The sequence below is a fragment of the Lissotriton helveticus genome, chromosome 4_1 (assembly GCF_964261635.1).
Source record: "Lissotriton helveticus chromosome 4_1, aLisHel1.1, whole genome shotgun sequence".
NCBI lineage: Eukaryota > Metazoa > Chordata > Amphibia > Caudata > Salamandridae > Lissotriton > Lissotriton helveticus.
In genome coordinates, this window is record NC_136063.1 from 1,304,958,885 (window position 1) to 1,304,985,701 (window position 26,817).

Below are 26,817 nucleotides of genomic sequence, written 5' to 3' on the forward strand. Positions count from 1 at the left end.
TAAGAGATTAATAAAGTATATAGAAATAAAGAAGCAAAATAGAACATTTTAAAACATCTCTATGGACGATAAGTGTCCTCAATTGAATTTAGAAAGCTCCAACCTTCCCATTAAAATTACATTTTTGATTTTTTTTCATATTTGTTTGCAAATTAAATGAAATATTTCATCATTTGTGTGTTTGTTGATGAATACTTGTTTCTGTATTTTATATGTTTTGTTTTACAGTTCACATCCTCAAAAATGCTTAGGCCAGGGTCCCGCCCCGCCAATGACTCAGTGGGGATCCTCAGGTTGCAGTATCAATTAGGTAGGGGGCCACAGAAGTCACAAGTTTAAGAACCACTGATTTAGGCCATTTAGAAATGTAATATAAAAGTCCCAAAACCAATATTAAGAAGAATAGTTCCATTCCTGTATCATGCATGCTTTCAATAGTTACGGCTGGCAGGGAATGGGGGTGGTCCGCAGTGGCGGGTCCTCCGCTAAGGCAGAGGATCATCGCCCCACTGCTTTTCAGCAGTGAAATAAAGAGAAAATAAAATGATAATAACGCGCATTATTATCATTTTATTTTCTCCTACTTCCACAGCTCTGCGTGAGGGAGCGGGGGCAAGAGAAGAGTGGTAGCACCCTTATAAGTGAACAATGACTGCTTCTCAGGCCACCCAAACAGTCTTGCACACTTTGCATGTTCTCCATCCAGGCTGCATTACAACCTGCACAGAGAACATGCCCAGGTTCCCAGTCAGCATCTGAGGGCCACATCACGGAGCTCGGACCAATCACAACGGTGCTAAGGCAGCATCGTGATTGGCTGACTGGGAGCCTGGGTGTGCTTCCTGTTGTTCAGGTCAGCGAGGAGGACTACGGAGAAGAGACGTGGCAAGGAAGCGGCCAGAAGGTACGTTTTTTATTTTATTTTTTGCTGCCCGCATCCCCCACGCACTAGGTGGCAGTCGGGGGGAGGGAAGTAGGAGTTTAAAAAACTATTTAAAAGGCACCTACCTCCTCATGGTTGCCGTCTCCACCATCGTCTCTCCGCTTCTCTTCCTGGTGAGTCCCGGAAGCAGAAAAGCACACAGGCACCCCTATGCCAATTCCTCCGCTGCAATGCAGCGTTGTGATTGGTCTTAGCGCCGTGGTTCGGCGCACATATGGGGACTGGGAGCCTGTGCATGTTCCCCACCAGACTGTGCATTACCACCTGGTGAGGAACATGCCGCTACAAAAAATAAAATGATAATAACAAAGTTATTATCATTTTATTTTTCCCTTTTTCACTGCTCTGAGAGCAGGGGGCCACGCTTCTCCTCCTTAGCAGAGGAGCGCCCTTTCTTTTCAAGCACAGCGCAACAATGCTTGTTGTTTTCAAATCCCACGTTTTAAACCTCTCGCCTACAGTGAAAAAGTTAATTTTGAAGTGAAATATGTTCCTGTTCATTTGCATGACAGATGGTCACCACTGTTTCCATGTTAGTCAAATCAAATTAACATTAAGTCACTTTGGTGGGTTTGTGCTAATGTAATCTAGAGGTAGGCGATTGTCTTCACAGGCCCAGTGTCGAAAAGAATTAATATGCTTGATTGTACCTACAAGCAGATTCAGTGATTCATAACTTTCATTCAAACCAGGGCTGCCCTACCAGCATTAAAGGCCCCCAGGCATAGCAGTGCACTGGGCCCTGTCTGCACAACCACTCACAGGAATAAAAATATTTAACGAAAAATGAGTGTTAAATTCTGGTCTGCATGGGGTTCCTATGCCTGTGGAGCATAGGGCAACTGCCCAGCGTGCCCAAGCGTTAAGACGGCACTGATTAAAACACTCTCGCCTCAGAATAACTCTGTAATTTCCATGCACCGGAATTACTGTTACTTCTACCCCTTTATTTGGAACACCACAACTCATTCCAATGGTCCGTAAACTCCTGCTATTGGGCCCATCAGAATTAAAGAGCCACTCGTAATGGAGGCCTCTGTTTTCGATTACTTGCTGCAGTAACAGGAAACATTGGAAAAAATGGCATTCTTGTAGCATGTGTTTCCATTCTTATATGAGGAAACATAGTGGCATATTAGCAAGAACCTCGTTAAAATTAATATCCGTTTTAGTGGCAGGAAACTGCCGGTAAAACGGCGATAATGGGCTTGCGTTTTAGAATTCCAATAGAAGCCCAGGTTAGATGTGCAGGACATCCAACCTGGGCTTCTATTGGAATTCTATAACGCATATTAGCAAACCCATTATCGCTGTTTTAGCGGCAGTTTCCTGCCGCTAAAACGCCGATAATTTTAACGAGGTTCTTGCTAATATGCCCAATCGTTCTCGTTTACGTTGTGTTGCCACATACACACATATGTATTTGGTAGTATTACGATTAAAGTGCCATATGTTAATTTTCCTTCGGCTTCCCTATGGTATAAATATAGAGGTCTAAACATAGTGCTTTATGTAGAAAGTAATACTACTGATTAGTCAAGAGGAAATCACATATTCACAAGATCTCCATGGAAAGGTTCAACCCTTCTCTCTTTGTAACAAACTGTGTGTCTGAGCTTCTACCCTCTAGGTCAAAAATCTCAATCTTTGAAGCTGAGTGTGAATCTCAGAACCACTCTCTGGAACAGGTTGTGATCTAGGCCCCACTCTCTTAGATCGAGGTATTGGAAACGGCCCTCACTTTTCATAATCATCTTTGTGCCCAAATGCCCACTACTTGAAACCAGGTAGATAGTTTAGAATCTGTTCAATGGAATCAGGAAGGGATCCAAACTCTTACTCTTTAGAACCAAGTGTGGTCGTGAACTTCACTCAGCTCAGCCAATTTATAGATTTAAAGTCCTGGACTATGCTGTCAAGTATATCTCCAAATCAACATGCGTTTAAACAAAGTGCACATTTTCAAAGCCTCTTTAAAAATACATAAACTTTAAGACCTGCTCTTTGGTACCAAATGTGGGTCTAACCCCCAATCTTACCCCACTCTTTGGGGCCATGGTATTAATTAAAACCCCTGCACTGCAAAACCAAGTATTGGTCCTTAACACCATGCTTCAGGGCCAGATAGAGGATCCCAGTTTTAAACATAAAATATGTCTCTAATCTCCTGTTCTTAAGAAACTTGGGGGCATATTATCAAGGACCGGTGTTAAACTTATCGCCGTTTTATCGGCAGGAACCTGCTGATAAAACGGTGATAATGTGCTTGATAATATGCCTTTGTTAATTCCCATAGAAGCCCATGTTCTGATGTTAACATGGGTTTCTATGGGAATTAACAAGGGCGTATTATCAAGCCCATTATCACCGTTTTATCAGCAGTTTCCGATAAAACGGCGATAATTTTAACACCGGTCCCTGATAATATGCCCCTGCTTTCGAGAGCGTCAGATCCAGCCTTACACTTCTGTTTTCTAGGACAATTCTGAAAGTCTGTCTCAAACTTAGGTTAGTTCTTCTTGTGATGCCACTGAGCACGTTCACTGCCTAATGATGAATTCATTTGTAGTGTGCTTGCACCCTGTAAATGTCCTAAAATATCTTTAGATCATACATTATTCAGCACACAAGGGCCTTTATTAAAAGAAAAATGAATGCAAATGAAAATTGCGTATTCGTCTCTCGAGCAAAAGTTGATTTCTAATCAACTACTTGCAAGCAACGGTATAAGAACAAACGGCAGAGCACCAAGAATTTGTGTCAAAAATAGCACTTAGTCATTACAAAAAAAGATTGCGACGAAAACATTTTTTAGGCAGCCCTGCATTGTAATGAAGCATACAGGTTACGCAATAAACCAACTAATGATTTCATATTATGAAAGGGATTATGGCATTGCAAGTAGAAATAGACATTATAACCCGGCATGGACAGTGGAAGTGAGGGGGAGACGAGCACAAAATGTGTGTTGCAACGATGCCCCAAGCAATGATTGAGAATTTAGGGCATCATTACGATGCCGATGGGACCACCACGGACAGGCTGCCAGTGGTCGGTCTCACTAACAGACAGACATTTGGGCTGACCGCTGCATTCCGATGCAGGTGTCGGACCCTTGAATCTCAGGGGACAGCCCGCTGCCTCCGACAGGATCTACTAATCCTGTAAGGGTGGCTGTCAGAATCATGAGCCTGAATGGTCGAGGTTTGTGTTCAGGCGCCGTCGACAGGATCACAATGTCCCTTTCCGAACGCCTTTTCATGGCGGTCCCATGGACTTTGAGGGGCTCAAGGAGGGCCCCCATAGGCCACTGCTAAGTGGGCTGGGGGCACATGTAGTGGTCCCCACACATCCATGCAATGTGTGCCAGGCACTACAAGGTGCCTGGCACACGGTCATGGATGTGCACAAACTGCCTTTTTCCACTGCGGCCTGGGAAAAGGGATGCAGCACAAGCAGTAGTAGATAAAGGCAGTGCACGACCGCCTACACAGAGGTCTAATCATTATATGGCGAGTGGGACTGCCAACTCCTTGTCGGCCGGTCTAATTCCCACTGCAATGGCGGTCGGTTGTAAGGTCGATGGACCGCCATTGTATTTAGGCCCATTGTTCCTTAGGACTGGATTTGTTATCAGTTTGAACCCACAGAGAGGTCTATATAGAAAGTAAATTTGGAAAAAGTAAAGAAGTACTCCTGTGCTTTTGTGAATTGCCCCCCAAAAATGTAAAATGGGGGGAAAAAGTGGAATATTCAGGGAATACTCATGTACCATTAATCAAAATAGAAAGGACTTTGCTCTACTTGCAATTTTACTAATGTCGAGTCAAATTTTCTGTGGCAATTCCCCATGGCATTAAAGAGTATGTGAAAGAATACTCCTATAGAGCCACCTCCTGTACTTATGAATGCTTCTCTGAATCAGCCCTTGAGAATTTCTTATCATGGGCCAGATTTACAAACCTTTTACACTGACCCAAACCTGCACAAAAAGGGCCATATTTAATAAATAGTAACTCATCACTGTGCAGTAAGTCACTTACTGTGCTGCAATACAGGGAAAGGGCCGGAATACACCCTATTTATCACAATGCGGTGCCTTTGTGCCTTTTCCCAGCGCTGGCGCACAATGTGCTGCCTAGCTCTAACATAGACATCCGTGCACCATGGTGAAAGGATGCCTGTGTTGTAAGAAGGAATGTTTTTGTGCAGGAAGGGGACCTTCCTGCCAGTGGTGGCTGTTGACCTTTAAATGTAGTGAGGCATAATCCTTGGTTCAAATTCCCATGAGCTTCTTTCACAGTTCCTTGCACTAAGGGCCTCATTTACAAAGATTTGGAGTAGGGCAGGGGCACAAGTCTTTTTGCTGCACTGCCCTATGCCAAGAGATACGGTGCATTTCTCTCCTTTAAGCCAGTGTCAGCTAACAATTTGGTGCCTAGCGCCAACACAGGCACACTTGTTCTGTGTTGTTAGCAGGATTGTTTTTGTACAGGAAGGGACACCTTCCAGCACAAAAACAATCCATTGAGGCGTTGTACTAATTTTATTTGTACTGCAGAATGCAGCACAAATTGAAAGAGGAAAAAAGTAGGAGAAATGACAACATTTCTCCTTGTTACACCTGCTCTGGAGAGGCGTAAGGTTTTGGCGCTGCCCCAAGTTTATGTGACTTTGTAAATCTAGGGCAGCTTCAAAATCCATGGGTGTTGCATGAGAACATCCACCGCAATACCCAGGGAACACCTCCTTAACACAGAGTAAGGCATGTAGAGCTTTGCACTGCCTTGTTTTACTCCGTATCTATGAGGCTATACTAAGCCACGCAGGGTGGCCTTGCGTCGCTTCATAGATATCATTGAGAGGCCTGCACAACCTGAGTCTCTAAAAAAGTGATGCGCAGGAGGCGCAGGCCTCTTGTAAATAACCCTCTAAGTTTGCTGTCTCACTTTGACTCACTCTGTAACACTAATTCAAGCAGTCTCACTGATTCCACTCTGACCCACTCTATCTCACTCAGTCCTACTCATTCGGAATCAGCGGCATAGGAAGGGATGTGCGGTGTGTGCAGGCCCCCCCGGTGGCATCACTGAGGGGCAAAAATAAAACTTGCAAATGTAAGTATCTTATTTTTCCTTCTTTTAATAATTTCATTGTGAGGGCGTGACAAGAACATTTCTGCACCGGGTACCACCTGACCTTGCCACCCCACAGTTTGGAATTACTCAGTCTTACTTTGCCGCGCACACAGTAACACTCAGTTACACTCACTGTCATTCTCCCTCACTAACTCACATTCATTCTCACACATACTATTCCTTACTGTCATTCATTCTCACTCACTCTGACTTACTCCTTCACAGACTCACACACAGTCACCTCACAGTCCTGGAATGGCATAGGCACCTTTATGCACCTGTGTCAGCTCTGAGTGTCACTAGCTGCCTCAGTTTGTTGCTGGACCCGAAGCGTGCATGCATTTTATTTTTATTGTACGAAGAGTGTATAATTACTCACTCTTGATACAATAAAAATATACCACAAAACAAGAAGGGTGTGGTGTAGCTTTGGAAACCATAAAGGAGAGCTGCCGCTGGTCCAGGGACACCCATCAAATCTAATCCATCCACTCAATCATTCATCCTTTCACTTATCCACCCCCCCTTCATCCATACATCCCTTCACTCTTCCATCCATTCTCCCTTTCACCTATCCATCCATCCACTCTCCCTTTCACTCATTCACCCTCTCTACCTTTCACTCTTTCATTGTTACATCAATCCTTTCACTCATTCATCCCTACATCTATCCATCTCTCATTCCATCCATGCTTCCTTTCTCTCACTCACCCTCCCAAGTTCATGTTGAGTCTTTGTCTGCTAAGCTTCAGACAGAAGAGACCCACCAAGAACCTGACTCCCTCTGTGTCTTAACTGCACATTACCTCTTAGACCACTAGTGCAAATGTTGTCCACTGCTGGTTCCTTCTTTCTCTTGGGCTTCTACCATGGGTTGAGATAAGGAGCACTCTCTGTGCTTAGCTCCATAATGTTTTTTCCAAAGCTAAACCAAATGCAGCACTAAACATGTGTTACTGCCAGCAGAGCATCCTCCTGCACCCCTCTTACAGCCTGCTCCTCTGTGATATTCAACAAATTATGCCACCCACTCCCTCCTTGTCCTCATTGGCTGCCCCTCCACCAGCCATTGAAGTGCATGGAGTTGTGTAACTCCTCTCAGGGCCACTGTTCATGCTCCCCAAAAGCAACCGGATCCATGGCTTTCTAATTCAGCACTATCTTTCATGTGATGTCACTGGTGTAGCTTGTGCCTTCAGGTCAAACAAAACTTCGCCCAGCCAGCGCTTGCGCACTCAGACATCTGCAAAGTTCACTGGAGTTCAGCCATGAGATTCAGCACACCATCTCAGGATAGTAATTTCTTTTCAGCTGCTCTGTGTTTATTTTCCCTGTTCTTGCCTCTTCCCGGAGGGTGGCAGGGCAATGCTCCTTTTTCCCATGAACATCAGTCTTCTCTGCTTCCTACACAAAAACAATTCCCTTGGTCATTTTCCTCTTTCTATGGAGGAAAGAGGAACAACTAGGAGAAATAAAGATATTTCTCCTTGTTATGCCTCCCCTGGGGATTCGTCATATTTTGGTGTATTCTCAGGTCTACCAGTAATGGTAAATCTGGGAATGCGTCAAAATCCTTGGGTGTGCCGTGGGACACACCCACACTCCACCCATGGAATGCCTCCCTGGGGCAGAATAACGCAACACAGCGATTTGTGCTGCATTGCTTTACTCTGGATTTAACAAGCCACTAAGGGCCATGCAAGGCGGCCTTGCGTGGGTGGATAAATTGCATCTTAGGGTAATATTGCTTTTGCACCACGTTACGCGGTGCAAAAGCAACTCATCCCCTTGATAAATATGCCCCAAAGTTTTTTGTTGGATTTTATTTCCAGAGCAAAGCAGCACACATACAAAGTGGGAAATGTTTTACAGTTTGTCTAGGCATAGTATTTTGTACTAGCAGGGTACTCTTCCAGTACAAAACCTATACTAGACTCACGCAGACACCCTTGTACTGTGGTGCAAAGGTGTGTGCGTGGCACACAGCTCCCGGACAGTGTGTTGCTGCTAAGGGGAGTGAGGGGGGAATGTCATGTCTCTGTAGATATGTTACTGACCTCTTCTCTCCCTGTCACGCAACACAGCAACTATGGATGCTGTGCTGCATTGTGTGGCAGGGTCGTAATTCGGGCCCCATCTGTTTACTGATTGATATAGGTCCTATATATGTGTTATTTTACCACTTCATAGCTCCATCAACACAACGCCATAGTAGCAAAATGCTAATTATTCTAATTCACTGGAAATGAACTCTTCACATGTCTTTGTTTCCATGGCTCAGCAGAGAAAGGACTCCTTTCCCTACTGAAGGCTTCAAAAGAAGGTGCGAGACAGTGGTTTTATACAGCGGTGGCTTATCCGCTGAGGCGTAGGAGCATCGCCCCACTGCTCTCAGAGCAGTTCAAAAAGGAAAAATAAAGTGATAATAACGCAATGTTATTATCTGTTTCTTTTTCCGCACAAGCTTATGTGCGGATCAGTGCAGGGCTTAGCAGTCCAAAACAGGGGGAGGAGTGGTGGGCACTCTCTAAGTGCGCATGATGGTTTGGCCAGCCGTATTGGGTCGGCCAAACAGTCATGCGCACTTAGCATGTTCTCCCCCCTGACTATACTATGGTGGAGAACATGCACAGGCTCCCAGTCGCTGTCTGAGGACCGATCTATGGTGCTCAGACCAATCACAACGCTGCTGTCATGCTGATGAAAGCAGCGTTGTGATTGGCTAGGGGAGCCTGGGAGCCTATGTGCTTTGTCATAAGAAGAAGTATGGAGGAGCTGCAGCGGCAGTACCCAGGTAAGTGCAATTTTAGTTTTTCATTCCTTTCTCCCTCGCCCCCTCCGTTTGGTACCTGCCGCTACTGGTTTTATACACACTGTCTCAAGTCATCACTTGATGGACGAAAGAGGGTAAACGAGTGCCGACAATAAAGCATGCATGAAATAGACTGCTGTGCAAGACATTTGTCAAGATGGAAATGTATTTCAAATATAAAACTGTAATAAAGAGCAATTTAAAAAGCCAAAAGCCTACTCCTGCTTCATGAGAGACTTCGAGAAGGATTGGATTTTAAAACAAATACCAGCGCAGATATTAGGCAGCTGAATATCAACTCAGTCCTGCATGCAATGGGTATGGCTTCAAGGTGCAGTAGGCGAATATAGAAAGTTCCACGGTTTTAAATGACTGACCAGACTTTTTGTAAAATGATTTGGCTATCACGCAATCCCTGCTCTCCGCCGTCCATATTTAGACGCTCTAAAGTCTTGGGTCACATGTGCCCTTATCTGAGCCAGGCAGTTCATGCTGAAAGTTTCAGGTGATTTCGGAGGCAGTCGCATATTTTATTATTTATTTTCCGGTATTTATACATTGCCTACTTATTCTACGCTGAAGTCATAGCGGTTTACATTAAGAAATGCCCTCTGAAGTTAAGTAAATGCAGGGAAAAGTAATAAACATTAGAAATCATTAAATCGATCACATTTTGCCTAAATACACTATCGGAGAAGCGGATAAATAATTTGGGCCAGCCCATGTGCCAACCCTGATAGTCGCTGCCTTTGCCGCCCACAGCGGTCCCCGCGTTTGCCGCCTGCGGCAGCATGTATGAGCTGGGGAGGTGCTAGCAATTCCTGCGGCGACCACAGGTAAGAGCGGGGATTTGAAGGGGTTCTGACGATTCCCATGGCGGCAGGTAAGGAGGGGTGGCCGCCATCCCCAAAACTTGTCCCGTCCAGGGCAGACCACATTCCCTCACCCCTTTCTTGCTATGCCACTGGACAGGAGGGAAGCTGGTCTGGCCTCTGAATACATAGTGGCATATTTATGAGCCATGTTGCGCTTGCACCATGCAACGTGGTGCAAGCACGACGCAACTAAAAATCTGTTTTAGGAAGCCATGCAAGGCCTCCTTGCTTGGATGTATGACGGTACAACGCGTGGTATTACCACGCGTACCGTTACAACGCAGGTTTTACAACGCAAGTTGTTACAACGACTTGCGTTGGGGGGCGCTGGCTAGTGAATATTTTAATTTACTATTCCAACTCCAGTCCCCGTGGATAGTAGGGAAGGTGTTGGATAGTAAATTTAACTATTCTCTATCCTAGAGCGCCCTCCAGCGAAAGTCGTTGTAACGACTTTCGTTGTAAAACCTGCGTGGTAATGGTAAAAGTTTCGTGGTAAAGGATGTTCCCCCCTTGCTTGGCCCAGCATGGCTTCATATGTCTGGAGTAATGCATCGCAGTGCAAATGGCTATGTTGCGTTACTGCCATGGGAAGGCATTCCATGGGCGTTGCATGGGTATTCCCAAGCAACTTCGACTCATTCCCAGATTTACAGAACTGGTAAATCTGGGAATGCACCAAGAATATACGCCTTTCTAGGGTAGGCGTAATGAGGAGAAATATCTTACTTCCTCTTTCTATTTGTGCTGCATTCTGCAACACACATAGCTAGAGGAATATGCCTCTCAGGATTGTTTTTGTGCAGGAAGGTGTTAGATTAGATTAATGCTCAGAAACAGTCCTGCATGCAACATAGGCGTCCTTGCACCATGGTGCAAGGGTGCCTGATTTGGAGCTACACAGCCAAAACAGCACCAGCGCAGGGACTAGGACAGGAATGCACCATATTCTTGTAAATGTGGCGCATACCTGCCCTTTCCCTGTCATGAAGTGCAGGGTAGCAAGGTGACTCCCTATGCTGCACTGTGTGGCAAACTCATAACTATGTCCTATAATTTCAAAATTTTGGAACAGACCCAGAGAAGGAGCGTGAGCGCGTGGATTTCTTATCAATCGATCTCCCTTGGCCTCTATGAAGCACCAGAGCATCTTCTTTCTGGCTGTAACCACCTGTAAAGAGTTGAGGACCAAATCTTTACAGTGTACCCCGGACATTAGGATACAGCAAACCTTCCTACAGCTCCCTCTGGGTTTAGGAAGGTGCCATTAACCAAAGGCATGATATTGCTGTGCCAGTGTTTCAAGTTTCTAACAGCATTAAATCTCACTTGTACTAAAAATGCAAGTGCAGTTGAAAAGCTAACATACTTGCCAGGCCATGATGTGAATCATTTAGTTACAAACTTAGGGCCTCATTTAGAAGTATATTTTCTAAGATTTAGCACCGTGTTTGCATCGCAGAAGTGACGCAAACCGAAGCAAAATCTTTTTTTACTAATTTACTTTCCAGCGCAAAACTTGTTTTACACTGGAACTTCACTTGAAAGTAGCGCTGGTTTGCATTTCGTAGCGCCAAAGGGACGTTCCATGGGTGGTGCATAGGCTTCCCCATGCAACCACCCAAGGCTTCTGATGAAAAACCCTATTTACTAAAAAAAAAGTAGAGGGAGTTTTACATAAAAAGATAGCCTCCCCTTCAATCTGGTGCTATCATGGAGAAATCCTTTCTTTTTCAACTTTGCATGTGTGCTGTACAACACACATACAAGTTGGGAAACATTTAAAAGTTAGTCGAAGCACAGTATTTTGTACTGGAAGGGTATACTTCCTGTACAAAACCTATGCTAGCCTCACATTGACACCCTTAACCACGCATAAGCCTTAACCACGCATATGTGTGGTAAAGGCAGTCAGCACTCTTAATGCAGAACTGATGGTCGTGAAGAGGAACAGGAGTGTTCGGGAGAGGAAGGACCGGGACGCGGCTTGGTAAGTAGCGCTGGGGCTAGGGGGCTGGGAGATAGTTTGGGGTCAAAGTAGTTTTAAGGGTTGGGGACTGGATTTAGGGCTCAGGGCTGAGGGCTGAGGTCAGGGAAGTTTCTAGGGCTGTGGCCGAGTTTTATGGCTCAGGTTGGGGAAGTCGAGATGTTTATTGGGCTGGGGGTTGGGTTTTAGGGCTCAAGGTGGGGGATAGGAGTAGTTTTAAGGGCTGGGGTTGGTAAAATCAGTGATGGGGCCGGGTTTTAGGGCTCAGGGCGGGGGGCGGCTGGGGTGAGATCTTTACCATGCATATACCTTTACCAATCATACCTTTACGATAAAATTCATTGTAAAGGCATGTGTGGTAAAGACATGTGTGGTAAAGATGCGGTTGTTGTTCAGACAGCATTGTTAAGGCGTGCGTGGTTTAGGGAGTCGTGGGTCTGTCTTACAACTGTGATAATTTAGTAAATCTGTGTCTCAGTGTTCGACAGACAGGGCACTGCACCACAAATGCATTGAAGTACTCTGTCCCTCACAGTGATGGTCTGGACCCTCTATTTAAAGTTAGTAGAGCATCATGTTTTCACCAGTGGAGCCCATGCTAGCTCCACTGGTGAAACTATTATACCAGCAGTCTGACTGATAAGTGACTGTCAGTGTACCTACATCATTTACTCTGCCCTTTTTGCGGTGGTTGCTTTGTGATACTTTTTCCAGTTCGGGCCTTCCAAGAAAAGCCTGGAAGTTTGTAACAGAAAATAAATCCCCCATACCCTGGAGGAACACTCGCAGGGTAATGATTTTTTATTTTCTTAAAACCACCGCCCACTTAGGGAGTTTGTGTTTTTTTAAACCAAATCATTTTGCTGAGTGGCCTATTGAAACATGGGAGCTGCTCATCAAACGTTTAATACTTTTGTAGGAACTGCAGTGGCGGACAACAATCTCTACATACAGTTGGTGGTGGTCCACTAGAGCAGCAAAAGTTGCTATCTCCACCTCCTTGCCTTGTTCCATTGGGGCAGAAGAAATAACATCTTCTGTCTTTGTAGACTACTTTCCAACATTTTTAGACATCTCTGCCTGCTTGGAAGAGAGCTGTATGCCTTCAGAGAAGCCTATGGCGGCTTTAGGTTTGCTGAGTGGCAGCCATATTTCATGCAGTCGCTCAGCACATTTTTTTGTTTTCCAAATACAAGCTCTCAAAACGGGAGTTTTGTTTGGTTAAAAAAAAAGCTTCTCACCAGGAAGCGAGGGTCGTCTTTTTTTATTTTTCTGTTTGGGTCCACGAGGCATTTCCTAGTGGTCACAAGCAGAAAAAAGTACCTCAGACTATCCACTATAAATGGGGTAGATAAACAACGAAGGTTTTTACACCAACATCAAAAAGTATTTTAGACCCTCGGGGTAAGGTTACCACAGACTGATTCAGCCAGCAGAAACATGACTACCTGCCCGACTCTAAATACAGGGAGCGGTCGCGGACCATCAGTTTGGTGTAAGAGTACCCCGTTCATCAAACTCTAAATGAGTGTCTTATGGACTAGGCAAAAACAATATAAATATGGGGCTAAACTAGAAGCCAATGAAAGGAATGCAAATGTGGGAGAAAGAGATGCTTTTTCTCAACCAAAAACTCAAGAGGTGCATTTTGACCAATCCTCACGAAGTAAATCTGAGTTTTCATAAATGGCTTTAGGTTAACGTGTTAACATATGAATTCAATGTAAAAATGTCAGTTCATTGCAATGTCAGGTAAGGTGATAATGATGGGAGAAGTGTGTCTTAGAAAATTATCTGATTAATGAACATTCATATGGGTAGGATTTTCGAACGACATTTGGAAAACAAATGTAACTCATTTACTGGGGCAGACGGGGAACAGGTAAGTACTACGGAAGCAGCTGTGGAACATATGGAGACATACATGATTCAGCTAGCTTAATGTGATAGCTTGCTAAGCAAATAATTCTTATTTTTATCCCCCATTTAATGTATCTATGTCAGGTAAGTCTTTAAATTAGTTGAAATGCAATGCATAAGTCCTATACTTCTCCTTGACGCTGTTTGTTTGTTCTGTTTCTTTGTCTGATCTAATACTCTGATTCTCATCCCTTGGTACAGGAATATTATCATGCATCGCGGGCCAGCCATGTGTCCTACTCACCCCAGAAGGGCTCGCGTCATGGTTATGGTCATGGCAGACATGGCGAGGATAACCCTGTTGTCCACTTCTTCAAAAACATGGTAAGTTCTGTGTATGCGCTACACCTGATTATGACTGTGGTTGACAGGATACTGAGCCTAACAAAGTGTGGCCTTGCAATTGATATTACATGTCATTGACCTTCTTTGGGATGCATCAGTTCTCTGCTAAAACAACCAGAAATCCTGACAACCCTGAATTGAGACGGTAGCCTGACGTGCTGTTCTTTCTCACATTTTAAGCTCGAAAACACTGAAATTCACCAGTTACAGTTAATCCAAGAAACTCTAACTCACGCCCATATCGTACACTGCTTATGACCTCATACCTTACAACACTCATGACCTGTTCTACAACATCATTGATAACATTACTGATGACAAATGATATCACATTGTTGATGAAATCACCGTTCATGGCAGGGCCGCAAGTTATAGTTTCTTCGGTTAACTATAACTAGTGAATTTTGTTTACACTCTTATGTTTAAACTGGCATTTTCACCTAACTATAATGCCACTTTAACCTTTGCTTGATCAGTGAACTTCTAAGGTTTTCCTAATGTAATGTAAGATGTTACTATATTAACATACCTTATTATTTCAGAAAAAATAATATATATATATATATATATATATATATATATATTCACTGAAAAAAACATAGGTTTCAGGCCTTATATAGTTAGGAATTAGCATTTAAAAAAACCATTGAAATTTCTCCTATATAGTTAGTTGTACTAACTATATTTCGTGCACCCGCAATCCACTGCTGATGATGTCACATATTACATCATTCATGACATGGTCAGTGACATCACTGATGACATCTCAAATGACATCACTGATGATGTCCCATATTAACCCCTCCCATGCTGAGCTCGTCATCAGCATGGGAGGGGTTAATATGGGAAAATGTGAGGTACCAGCAGCCCAAGGGGCTTGTAAAATACCCCATAGGGACTGATAACGGCTTTGGAGGTCCTACAGCGGACAGTGCAAAACGCCATCCACTGTAGGACTGCCAAAGCCATGGAGTGACCACCTACCAGATTAGGAGTTTAATCCTGGTCTGGTGGGCAGTCCTGCGATGGCCTGACAGCAGCAGTTTGCTAGACTCATAGAAGAGCCTATCATGCAGACTGCTGCACTCAGAAGCCAACTGCACCTTCCTGCATGGTGTGGCATATATGGCTCACTGCGCAGGAAAGTGGGGTACAAAACCAGGGAAGCTCAATCCAGGGGTCCACTGCACACATCCCCAGGCCCAAATCTTTGTTGCTGTTCTGCTGCCCTTTTCATGATGGGTTCACCGCCCTGAAAAGGGTGGTGAAACAGCAATTCAGAATATGCTCGGCAGTGCCGGCTGCAGCACCACATGCCTATTCCTGCCGGTGAAAGACCGCCGGTCCAGTGGGATCCTTAATCCCAACAGTGATGGCAGACTTCTGGCGGTCCAACCACCACAGTCAGAATACAGCAGGTGGTCCGGCAGTGTGGCAGTAGTCGGACCGCCACCACGGTTTCGCCGGTCAAACTCGTAATCAGGCGCTTAGTACCAATTGTCCTGTTTCCCTGGAGAGCACCTCTTAATGATGGAAGGGGATAGAACTAGGTGATACACAAGTGATCAATGGAATTTCCAGAATCACTGAAAGTTCCACCATCTTATGCACACAACTTCTGCAGCCGGTTCAATTGGAGGCTAGTATGAAAAGTTCACTTGTCAGAAGTCTGAAGAACTGCAAGTGGTAGGGTTCAGATCTAAGATGCTGGCCAAGGGCACACTTGTGTCTAAGTCCTTTCATGCTCAGCAATCTATCGCCACGTGTCATTGTTTTGAACAAGTGTTGATTGATCAAATGGGCTGTCCTGAGGACACTATTGGGTCCATAAGTAGGTACCAGCTTGGGGCCTTTGCCCAAATCAGCGTATCAATTTACTGTGGTAAATACACTTTAGTATGATTCACTGTTTACCATGCTTTTATGTAAATACAACAAGCCATGCTTTGTAAACAGAGTGGTTGTCTTGACATTGAATTACTCCTTCAGACTTTGCCAAGACAGGGGGAGATAAGGCCACCAGAATCTCACCCTCTGTGGAGAGCTTATTTCTCGCCCTGCTCTTTTACGGCTGTTGACAATGTTCTTCTTGTTTTGCAGGTGTCTCCAAGGTCTACACCTCCCATGCAACAACGGGTAAGTCTCACACTGAAGTTCACCCCCACTTCAGTTCCTTGTTTCTGCTGACTGTGAAGGCAATGTTAGCTGCACATGCTGTAAATCTGAAAAGATGTATATGAGTAAAAAGATATCCTGGGCTGGATGACGTCTTTTGTATATATGGTGTAGAGTTGATGCTGAATGTTTTTTCATGAACTACAACTGTAACTTGCACTTCCTCCTAGACAGAATCACAAATGGCAGTGTTGAATTTCTCCTGGGTGCTTGTTTATGTTGGTGTGACATTTGCCATAGTAAAATCCTCCACAGTCACCTACCTTTACAGACTGTTGCAAGCAGTGTTTCCATGCGTTGTCCCACTAGTAGCCACAATATCGGCTGTATAAGCAGGCCACTCACTGGCTTTGTTTACCCATGTCTAGATGACTAAGCAATTGTGGTAACTAGTGGAGTCGGTTACTGTGGCTCTAAGATGCCTCCATTTTTTTATGTGGCTATCCATTATTAGCAAAAACATTTAAAGCTAAATTTGACCACCAGACTTGCAGTGGTGGTGGTCCGACTGCTGAAATGTGACTCTCTAGGTCGTTCCAGCGGTAGACCACCAAGTGCACTAGGGAACCCCTGTTCCCTGGTGGTGGGGTGGCAGAGAGGCAATGCAATATGCTGAGCGGGACTGGCGAAATACCGCTGAGCCTATTTCAAGTTCCTCCACAGCCAGCCTTTTTATGGCGTTGGGGATGCATTCAGGGGGGCACAACATGTGGCCCCCTGTCTGCTTACAACCCAGTATCAGCACGGCATAGACTTCACACTCATTGCCATGCTGGAAAACTTTTGCTGTTCCGATTGCGGTGTCCTTTTTCAGAGCACCGCCGTGGGAAAGGCAAAAGGACCATCCGCCTGAACGAGTTGAACTCGTAATCAGCAGTCTTTGCGCGGCTTTGGCTGTGCTGTGCCAGCGGAGAGCCAGCGCAGCACCGCCAAAGTCGAAATCAAGCCCTAAAATCCTTCAGTCTCACTTTGGCTGAGTGAAGGAAATAGTGTTAGCTCAAAAAAAGACAAATAATAATAAATGAAGGATAGATATAGAGGGAAATCTGCAGAATTTTTAGCAAACAATAGCGCACAAATACTTCTCAAATGTAACCCCTTAAATCCAGATTTTGATTAAATACCTTTAGGTAAAACAAGCACACATAAAAAATACCATTGTATAAACAATATATTCAGTTGGGCAGAGTATAATCTGGTTATTCATTGCCATTGTTGATGAAGGGGCAGGGATCGTATAGAGAGAGGCTATTGCCACCTACTAAGTTATAAATCACACCTGTACTTCCAGATTATTTATCAACTTGCTAAAAAGCCAAAGGATAGTTGGTATTGTACCAAGGGTGTGTCCTCCCCTTGTTTTGATCACGGTTAGTTCAACACAGTCCAGACAATGAATGTATGTTTAATTAAATCATTATGTAAATTAATCTGATTTAGATTTGTAGGATGTTTATTTATGTTGTGTATATGCTGAAAATTTGGCATTGCTCCAATCTTCATTGACCACACTAGGAAACGTTTGTGTTAGAGAGACCCCTCTGCAGACATTCATCTTGCCAGCACACACAGATTATGGTCTTTATTTTGTGTCTGGTGGTCCACGGAGCGCCAGACTTGCGGGGCGCTTCAGTGGCAGTCTTCTGACCACCCTATTACAATTAGGGAGGTTGGACCACCAATGCCCCTCTGCAACCACCAGGGAACTGCCATTCCCTTGTGGTGATGTGGTGGTCAGGAGGCCACTATATGCTTGGCAGAACCACCGCAGTCCGCCAAGCGTATTGCGAGTTTCCTCTCCGCCACAGTTTTCATGGCAGTACCACCGTCATGAAAACAACAGAGGAGGAGAGAAACAAAGATGCCTCATGCCATGTGGATGCACACAGGGGCACACAACATGTGCCCCCACGTGTGCATGCAAACTATTTCCTGGACAGCATGGGCTTTGCAATCCATGCTGTGCAGGAACTGTTTCTGGTGTTCCCATTGCAGTGCACATTTTCAGGGCACCACAGTGGGAAAGTAAAATAAAAAGGCCCACCAGACACAAGAAATGCTCGTAATCTGGCAGGTGGCATGACCACGAGTTGGAGGTGCTATGGCGGTGTGGACTCAGCACTGCACCGACAAACTCGTAACCAGGCCCTTTTTCCGGTATTTACCCGCATTTGTTGTGGAACAAATACTTCTCAGATTAGCCCAGGCATTATGAAATATCTCCCAGAATTTCTGGAGTAGATCTCAATCTGTGGTGTGTGAGCTAAATTGAATTGTTCAACGATGCATGTTCCCAAAATCCTAACCCGGTGCATTAATTTTACCAGGACACACCCCTCCCTCAAACAAACCAATTGCAACCCCATGTCTTGTATTGTCTTATCTTGTCTGTCTGAGGCGCGAGGTATCCATCCGCTCACTCTTTCTGTCTTTTCTATGTGCAGAGAGGATTATCCCTCACCAGATTTAGCTGGGTAGGTGACAAATGTATTTTTTATTCACAGCCTCTTTGGTTCCCCCAAGCCCAACAACTGCTGCCTGTGCCAGCTGCTGCAAGCAACATGGCTTGTTTTTGCCCCCTAAAGCTCTGTTTGGTTGTCGCTCCTCATTTTTCTTTCTTCTGACTCATTTTGCTCCCCACAGTAATTTTGCTTCCAATGGTAATCGCGCTGCTGCTTTAACTCGTAGATTGAAAGAAGGCGCGCTCCTCCGGCGGCATGGCGGCCCAGCTGTGATTAAAACCACACCGCATTTGCGCAAATTGATCAAACCCATTAAAGGCTGCATGGCAAAGCTACCTATTTTCTCACAGGCTCCTGGAAGACGCAATTGCTTTCTCATAATTTTCCCCTTCCTCCTCTGTTCTGCCTCGCTACAAATTGCCTGTTCGCGGTGCAGCTCCGCCTGCCTCGCATTGTTTTATTTGTAAAGTGTTCACAAAATGGTGGGCTCCGCGAACAGTGGGATTGAAGAGTAGAGCGCCTCTTGTATCTGCATTCATGATCTTCTCAGTGCTGCTTGTTTTCATGCATGAAAAGGTGGATAACTAATCTCACACCTGCACAGATTCCACCCCTGAACTGTATTCACAGGCTCAGAAAGCATATAGGGTGTTTTTATTTTTGTACACAACATGCATATTATTTCATTAATTTACATAAAACAGGCAACTCAGGGGCATATTACCAAGGGCATTATCGCCGCTTTAGCGGGAATTTTTCCCGCTAAAGCGGCGATAATTTTATCGCCCTATTACCTAGCTGTCGCTAACACCAGTTAGCGACAGCTAATAGGCGATAGCGGGCACAGTCGCTAACATCGCTATCCCCTATTACCAACTTTTGGAAATAATTGCGCTAAGCGCGATTATCTCCAAAAGCTAACGCCTGCCCCGAGCAGTTCTTAACCATGTTATCCAATGGAAGGTGGATAACATGGCTTAGAGCATTGTCACGATAATGCATGAATATCGCTGATTTTACAGCGATATTCATGCATTTCCCACGATTTTTACTGCTTTTGAGATAAACCTTGATAATATCAAGGTATCTCAGCGGTAAAAATCGTTGGAGCGCGGCGATATTTTAATGCCCGCTAACCAAGCTTAGCGATAATTATCGCTATAGCTTGGTAATATGCCCCTCAGTTAGTTCATCAGCAGAGTATTTTAATTAAAGCATCACTTATGGGGCAGAAATACCAATAAGAACCAGCAATGAGTTTGGAATATTTTGTCTTTTTAGGAATAAGTGAGAATATCGTGCCCTCGTATGTATTTTAATAATAACAGTACATATGGAGTACTTGACATATGGCATCTCATTATGTCTCAAAGTTTCAGAATATGGCAGAAGTCTGCAACAGTACAAGTCCCACAGAGACCTATCAGTCTGAACTGAAGCCAACTCACATTATAAGTCACGTCACAAAATAGTCCAACACGCAGTTAACGAGAGAAGTAGGATGTGCTAATGAACATACTGTCTGAGAAGCTGGAGTCTTGCATGTCCTTCTAGGATCTTCTGACCTGTGGGCTGCACAACCCCCAGTGGAGAAAAACCTATTTGTAAGCTTGTATGATCCTATTGGTCCAGGCGAGATTCACCTTTAGCTCTCAGTGGGCCCGATGTAGGTAATCCCAGATTACCGATTCTTAAATACCGAATCATACCGATTTGGTATTTAAGAACTGGCAATCGGGATGTAGGTCATTTTACCGAATTAATTACTGAATCGGTATGATTCGGTAATTAATGAATCAGTATTTACCGATTCTGTAATTGCCATTGATTCATATGGGCCTTGAGGCCCATAGGAATCAATGTCAATTACCGATTCGGTAACATTACCGAATTTGCAAGGGGGACAGGCTGTCACTTTGACACCCTGTTGCACCCCTGATTCTGGCTTGTGTGCCATGTGGCACACATACATGCCCATAGCAATGTATGTGTGCCACATTGCACAGGTGTACATGCACAGATGTGCATGTACACAGGAATTCGTTATTTACCATGACATAGTATGTCATGGTAAATAACGAATTCTTAAGGCCGGTGGCACTGTTTTCAGTGCCACCTACATCACGAATTTGAGATTCGGTAAATTTACCGATTCGGTAATTTACAGAATCTGTAAATGTACAGATTCTGTAAATATACTGAATCTGTCAATTTAAGGCCCCCTACATCTCAATCACCAAATACCGGTCGGTAACGGCCGAAATCGGCCGTTACCGACTGGTATTTGGTGACCTACATCTGGCCCAATGTCTCCACTTTCTGTATGGTTTGAGGAAACCATAAAACTTCAGTCTCACATGATAGTCCTGGGCACCCTAACCTCTCTGGTGGTCTTAAACCCCTTGGTTCCTGTCAGGTAATTCTCTATGGCGTTAAGGTACCACCCCTTAAAAGTGTACTCGGCTTCATTGGAACACATTTGGAGCCCTTCCAGCTTTTGGATGTGTTGCTATTGTGTTTCATTCCCACTCGGCCTTTGGATTTGTGGTGTATGTCATCACAATCCGGTGTTGTTGCTCTTGTTACTTGGCACTTCATATATTTTAGTAATAAGGTTCTGCGTATGTATGGGTTGTACCTAAGTACCCCAGACTATCAGATCCCAGATACAGGAGAGCTCTCATTTTGAGCTAACTGTGACAGTGTAACCTTCCTTTCTCCATACAAAATAACAGAATATTGCTCTCTGCTTTATTCACACCCTGAGCGAAAGATTGGAAGTATGAGCAAGGCACAACTGAAAAATTAATTTCCTTTTCAACCAAAAACTATCCATTTTTGCTACATGATGTTGGGATTATCAACATATTTCCCTTTTCTTTGCTTTTTTATACTTGATATTTATTTATTTGATTTTTTCCTCATTTCTTCCAGATCTTAACCAGACAGAAAGTAACACATTTATTTCCACAGGCTGTTCTATTTTGCTTCTTCGGGGAAAAATGCAATTTAGTATCCGAGTGATTCTTTGCAGGATGAATTATTTTCTTGTGTAGCTGCTTGTGGCATCAAATGGCCCCTTTTTTGTTTCAGCACTAATTAAGGTTTCCTCAGTAAGCAAAGTAAAAGCCATCCACTGAGTCCTTAAACAACAAATGCATATTTTTTGCGGTTATAAACATTGCAAACTTGGCACAACGAGATAGGTGTTTTACATCAGCACCAGATTAAATTGCTTATGTTTTTTAGGCACAGGGAGATTAATTGATTTGCCCAGAAACTCATGATATTGGGCCATGGCTAGGGTTCATACCTGGCTTCCCAGATCCAAAGTCAGTAGCTCAGGTCATTAGGCCACAGCTCAGGCCTTTATAAAGGTTTTCCACGCTCTTCCCAAGATAGTGTTTGTGACTACCATGCCGCAAGCATTGATTTCTCTGCCGCATCCCAGAGTTTGCACAATCTGCCACTATGAGAAATAGTAGCGATTAGATATTGATATTGTGTTCTTCCCTCAGGAACATTTGTTTGTGTTCCAAAGACTTTATTGGCATTTAATACCATAGTAACAGTTCAAAGGTGCATAGACCTTGCGTCATAAAATATGCATACCATAGTACAGTATAATTAATTGTATTACAGCACGTACATCATAATTAAGGCTCCCTGTTTTCCGTTTTTACGGATTTTTACAGATAAATACAGACAGAAAGCGATGTGTTTTCTGTCTGCATTTATTATTAGAACCGGATAAATACAGAAAACTGATCTTCTTTTAAGTGGCTCTCTATGCTGTCTTTCATGAATTGCAGCCCAACAGCTGAGCAGATTGATAGTATGGGAAATTAAAAAACAGGATGAAACTTCTTGAAATAATGGCATATGTCAACATACATTTGTGGTGTAGTGCTAATATTTAGTGGATGTATTGTTACATAATATTTGGCAGCTTAAATAGCGAAATCACGACCAACACCAAAGTACGAGTGCGTGTCCTATCAGTTAAATAAATATGGAAATGTACAGTTTTCCGACTTCATTTATACACAAAACACAAAATAAATATGGATAAATACAGATAAAATGGCCAAAAAGTAAATACGGATAAATACAGATGGAAATGTTAAAAAAATGAATACCATAAAACTGGGAGCCCTAATCATAATATGGGTACAAGCGTAACATATTGCGACCCAACATTGTATATAGTACAGATGGTATAAGACAGGCACGAACTGCATAGCCACATAAGACTAAATAATTGGTACTGATGTCACACAGCGTGCTATTGATAGCCATTGGGGTCAGCCATAAGCATATGCGAGAATTTTTCCGTATAACAATATGGTATAATATTTCCGTTCCTTCAAGAGTTTCTTTTAATAGATCTACTTGTCGTCATATGAGGAAAGTGTCTGTAGACATGCACAAGGGTGGCTCCATATAGTGAGATGTACGCAAGGGGCAGCAGTCAACCATGTCAAGAATCCAGTGTATGTAGTGAGGAGGGAAGAGGGTAGAGAAAGGGGGAGGGGGAGTAAAAGAACATTAGGAACAGTTTCAAAATATAAGTCTTCATCTCCAAGGATTCCTATAAATTCCTCTTTCTGTCCTCGCAGGGAGCTGAAGGGCAGAAGCCCAGCCATGGATCATGGCCCAGATCATCGGACCACCACTACAAGTCGTCCCATAAGGGGTACAAGGACTCGCACAGGGAGGGACAAGGGACCCTCTCCAAGATCTTCAACCTGGTATGTTATGTACTGTAGACTATTTTATATTTAAATGGTGTAAAGTCAGAATGTCTTTGGGCCTTTGTGGTGTGCGTTGTCAGCTGTCGTGCTGAATGTTTTGAGCAGTCCATTACTCTGCACCGCTGAAATTGTATGTAACCCGATAACAAAGCATTATTGACTACTGTGCAAGTCAATAAAGCTAGTTAGTCGCTCTCATCCAATTATGGCCACGAGCCCCAAGCATTGATTGGGCAAGAGATTATAAAGAAGCAATGTTAGTTGCAAGAGTTTGCTAATGCCAGTTATTGGTCCTTACTTAACTTATGTATACATAAGGTTGGCATAAGATAAGAACCAGGGGGCATATGTGCAAGCGATTGCGCCACCGAACGTCACTTTTGTCGACGTTCCGGTGGCGCAGTGCCCTGCGCCATATTTACAAAGCGGTGTTAAGCCACATTGCATAGCTTGATGCAGCTTTGTAAATATGGTGCCCTTTCATGCGGGTATCTGCGTGAAAGCGGAGTGCAATGGGTGTTGCTGTGGGCGCTCCACTGCAACACTCATTGCTTTTTGACACTGCCCCAGATTTATATGGATGTGTAAATCTGTGGTAGCGCTCAAAACAAACGCCATGAAAAAGCAGGCATTCGATTGGTGCAACGAGGAGAAATACTTTTATTTCTCCTCGTTCTTGCTTTCTCTATCTGTGCTGTATTCTGCAGCACACTTAGAAAGAGCAAAATAACATATAGTATTGTTTTTGTGCAGGAAGGTATCCCTTCCTGCACAAAAACAATTATTAAATAATGGTGATTTGCTACTTCTATGCATGCTGCAGAATGCAGCACACATAAAGGTAGCAAATTCCTATTAATGATTGCTTATGTGCAGTAGGGGACACCATCCTGCACATAAACAATCATTCCTATAACGCAGGCACCCATGCACTATGGTGCAAAGGTGTCTGTGTTGGTGCTAGGCAGCTATTTTTACCACCAGAGCAAGTGAAAACACAGGGGTGCCCCGTAACTTGTAAATACGATGCATCCCTGTGTTTTTTTTTTAATTACGCAGCATGGTGCTGCATAATTTGCTGCAGTACCGCGATGCGCCATTTCCATGTATATATGCCCCTCGTTCTTTTGATCAGCTCCAAGAATAACTTATGCCATTAGCATATAAATCTATTGTTTATTTTTTATTTTACAGAGGTTTATATTGTGCAAACTAGACCCGAATCGGGTATCAGAGCACTTTACATAGCACCAGTTGCATTACATGAGGACACATTCATTTTATTGTAAGACATGGGGAGATTAAATGATTTGCCCAGAATCACCGGATAATCAGCGTCATCGCCGAGACTAAAACCCAGTTACCCAGATGCAAGGTCGACTGCCCTAGCCATTAGGCCAACCCCTCTATCCCTGCTGTGACCCCATCCTTTCTTCCTGAATCTATAAAAGTAATGTGTACATTGTCAGGTAGCTTCTATAGATGCCCCATTATGGGACAGCATTCAGACCAGAAAAACACACAAGATGATGGACAGAATGTTGCACAATGGCAAAACATTCACCCCGTCACAGATCTGGGTTTAATCCATCGTTATTTTGCTCACCAAGCCACCCCAGTTCAGACATGGCCATATGCAAATCAGTCTTGACCCTGTGCCTCATGGGAACAGTCCAGTCCGAACTGCCAAGCCATGTTTTTCCTGGACCGGAATCAAGCATCCTAGGACCGGTTTCTGGCTATCAGCCGTCTGCAGCCAGGATAGCTTGACTCCAGTGGCTTAGTGAGCACGGGACCCACATCTGGGCATACCCTTCCCACATAGGGTGAACAGCAAAACACACAAGATGATGGACGGAATGTTGCACAATGGCAAAACATTCACCCCCAGTCACAGATCTGGGTTTAATCCATCGTTATTTTGCTCACCAAGCCACTCCAGTTCAGACATGGCCATATACAAATCAGTCTTGACCCTGTGCCTCATGGGAACAGTCCAGCCCGAACTGCCAGGCCAATTCTTCCCTGGACCGGAATCAAGCATCCTAGGAACGGTTTCTGGCTATCAGCCGTCTTCAGCCAGGATAGCTTGACTCCAGTGGCTTAGTGAGCACGGACCCACGTCTGGGCATACCCTTCCCACCTAGGGTGAACAGCAGATCTGCGATCCTGCTCAACTACTCCAATTAGTGATCCAATATAGCCTTAGAGACCGCTGCTATATGACCCAGTAAATTCCTGCCCCAGCGTATTGCCTCAGTAGAATGTGAAATCCAGTAACAAAAGGATGACTGTTTAACAGCTAATAGATCTCCTCTGGCAAGCTATAAGGGTATTATATTGTAAAAGCAACATTTATACATTAAAAAAACATATCTCTCAAGTATCGGGGAGAAGGGTGATTTGACCCAATACAATATCTGGGCATCACAGGTTCGAAAATATGTCAAGTGTGGCATGTGCACTGCTTAATTTGCAAAATAATAAGTCATGGAGCCTAAAGTTTTGCTCAGAAGTATGCATCCTGTGCTCTTGAATGCTGTGCTTGATGCCTAAGGCTGCATAGTCTTGATTCCACCACATGCCTCGTTAATGCACCACCTGACGCTCTGCACCCCATTATCTGACTCTTACAGGTTCCTTCTTTCTCCATGTGTCACAGTTTTTCCGTCTTTCTCTTCCATCTTCTTTCTCCCTTTTGTATTTCTCTCTCTCTTGCTCTAGTTCGGAGTCCGATGTGGTAAAATTACTAGCGGTCCCTCAAAAATGAGTGCCAGTGTGCACCACCTGCAAGGACCGGCTCAAATTAAACCCTGGACATGTGCATCTTTGCTCTATCTTTACAAACAGAAAGTGCTTGTAATGAACAGCTGCCCACGCCATGCTTTGTCCACTAGTTGCACATAAATATAAAAAGCCATTGTTTGGGTTTGAGCTGCTCTGCCTTGTTAGTGTGGATTTATTTGCGGCTCAGCCTTTGCCATTTCACACATCTGCCGCCTGAACGAGCCAGCAGTGGGGAAGAGGCTCGGTTGTTGCTGTGTTACTTACCAGGCCAGGTTCCTGACATATCTGTGGAAGAGTGAATAAACTGCGCCTACCATTCGTTTTACACATTAAAGGGAAGAGTAAACACAGGTTATGGCAGGAGGATAAGATAAAATGGCTGAGCAAGCGTTTGCTGCCCGCTGTCCCTCCGGTTGCCGCCTCATGGATGATCTACTCTGGCAAAGCTGCTGGCTCTGTGGCGGACGGAGCTGCCAGGCCGCAGAGAAACCTTGGCAGGGCAGGGCGAGAGCCATGTGAAGTCAGAAACGCTGCTTGCCCTGGAGAATTGTGGCTGCCACTCGCCAGATGCCGGCGGCCATCGCTGCCAAAGGCCTCCTCGGATACTTTCAGTGGTGAC

At 44.3% G+C, this 26,817-nt stretch overlaps 1 protein-coding gene across 2 annotated transcripts in view; it reads left to right on the top strand.

The window, feature by feature from the left end:
- MBP (myelin basic protein) overlaps positions 1-26,817 on the top strand; it is a 983,766-nt gene that overhangs the window by 944,278 nt on the left and 12,671 nt on the right. Inside the window, exons 5-8 of one of the 2 annotated variants that reach the window (XM_078687869.1) lie at positions 13,877-13,999; positions 16,121-16,156; positions 18,640-18,669; positions 23,277-23,408. In XM_078687869.1, coding sequence (XP_078543995.1) covers positions 13,877-13,999; positions 16,121-16,156; positions 18,640-18,669; positions 23,277-23,408 — 321 coding nt within the window. The remainder of the gene's footprint in view (positions 1-13,876; positions 14,000-16,120; positions 16,157-18,639; positions 18,670-23,276; positions 23,409-26,817) is intronic. The other variant, XM_078687870.1, reaches the window with a different exon arrangement.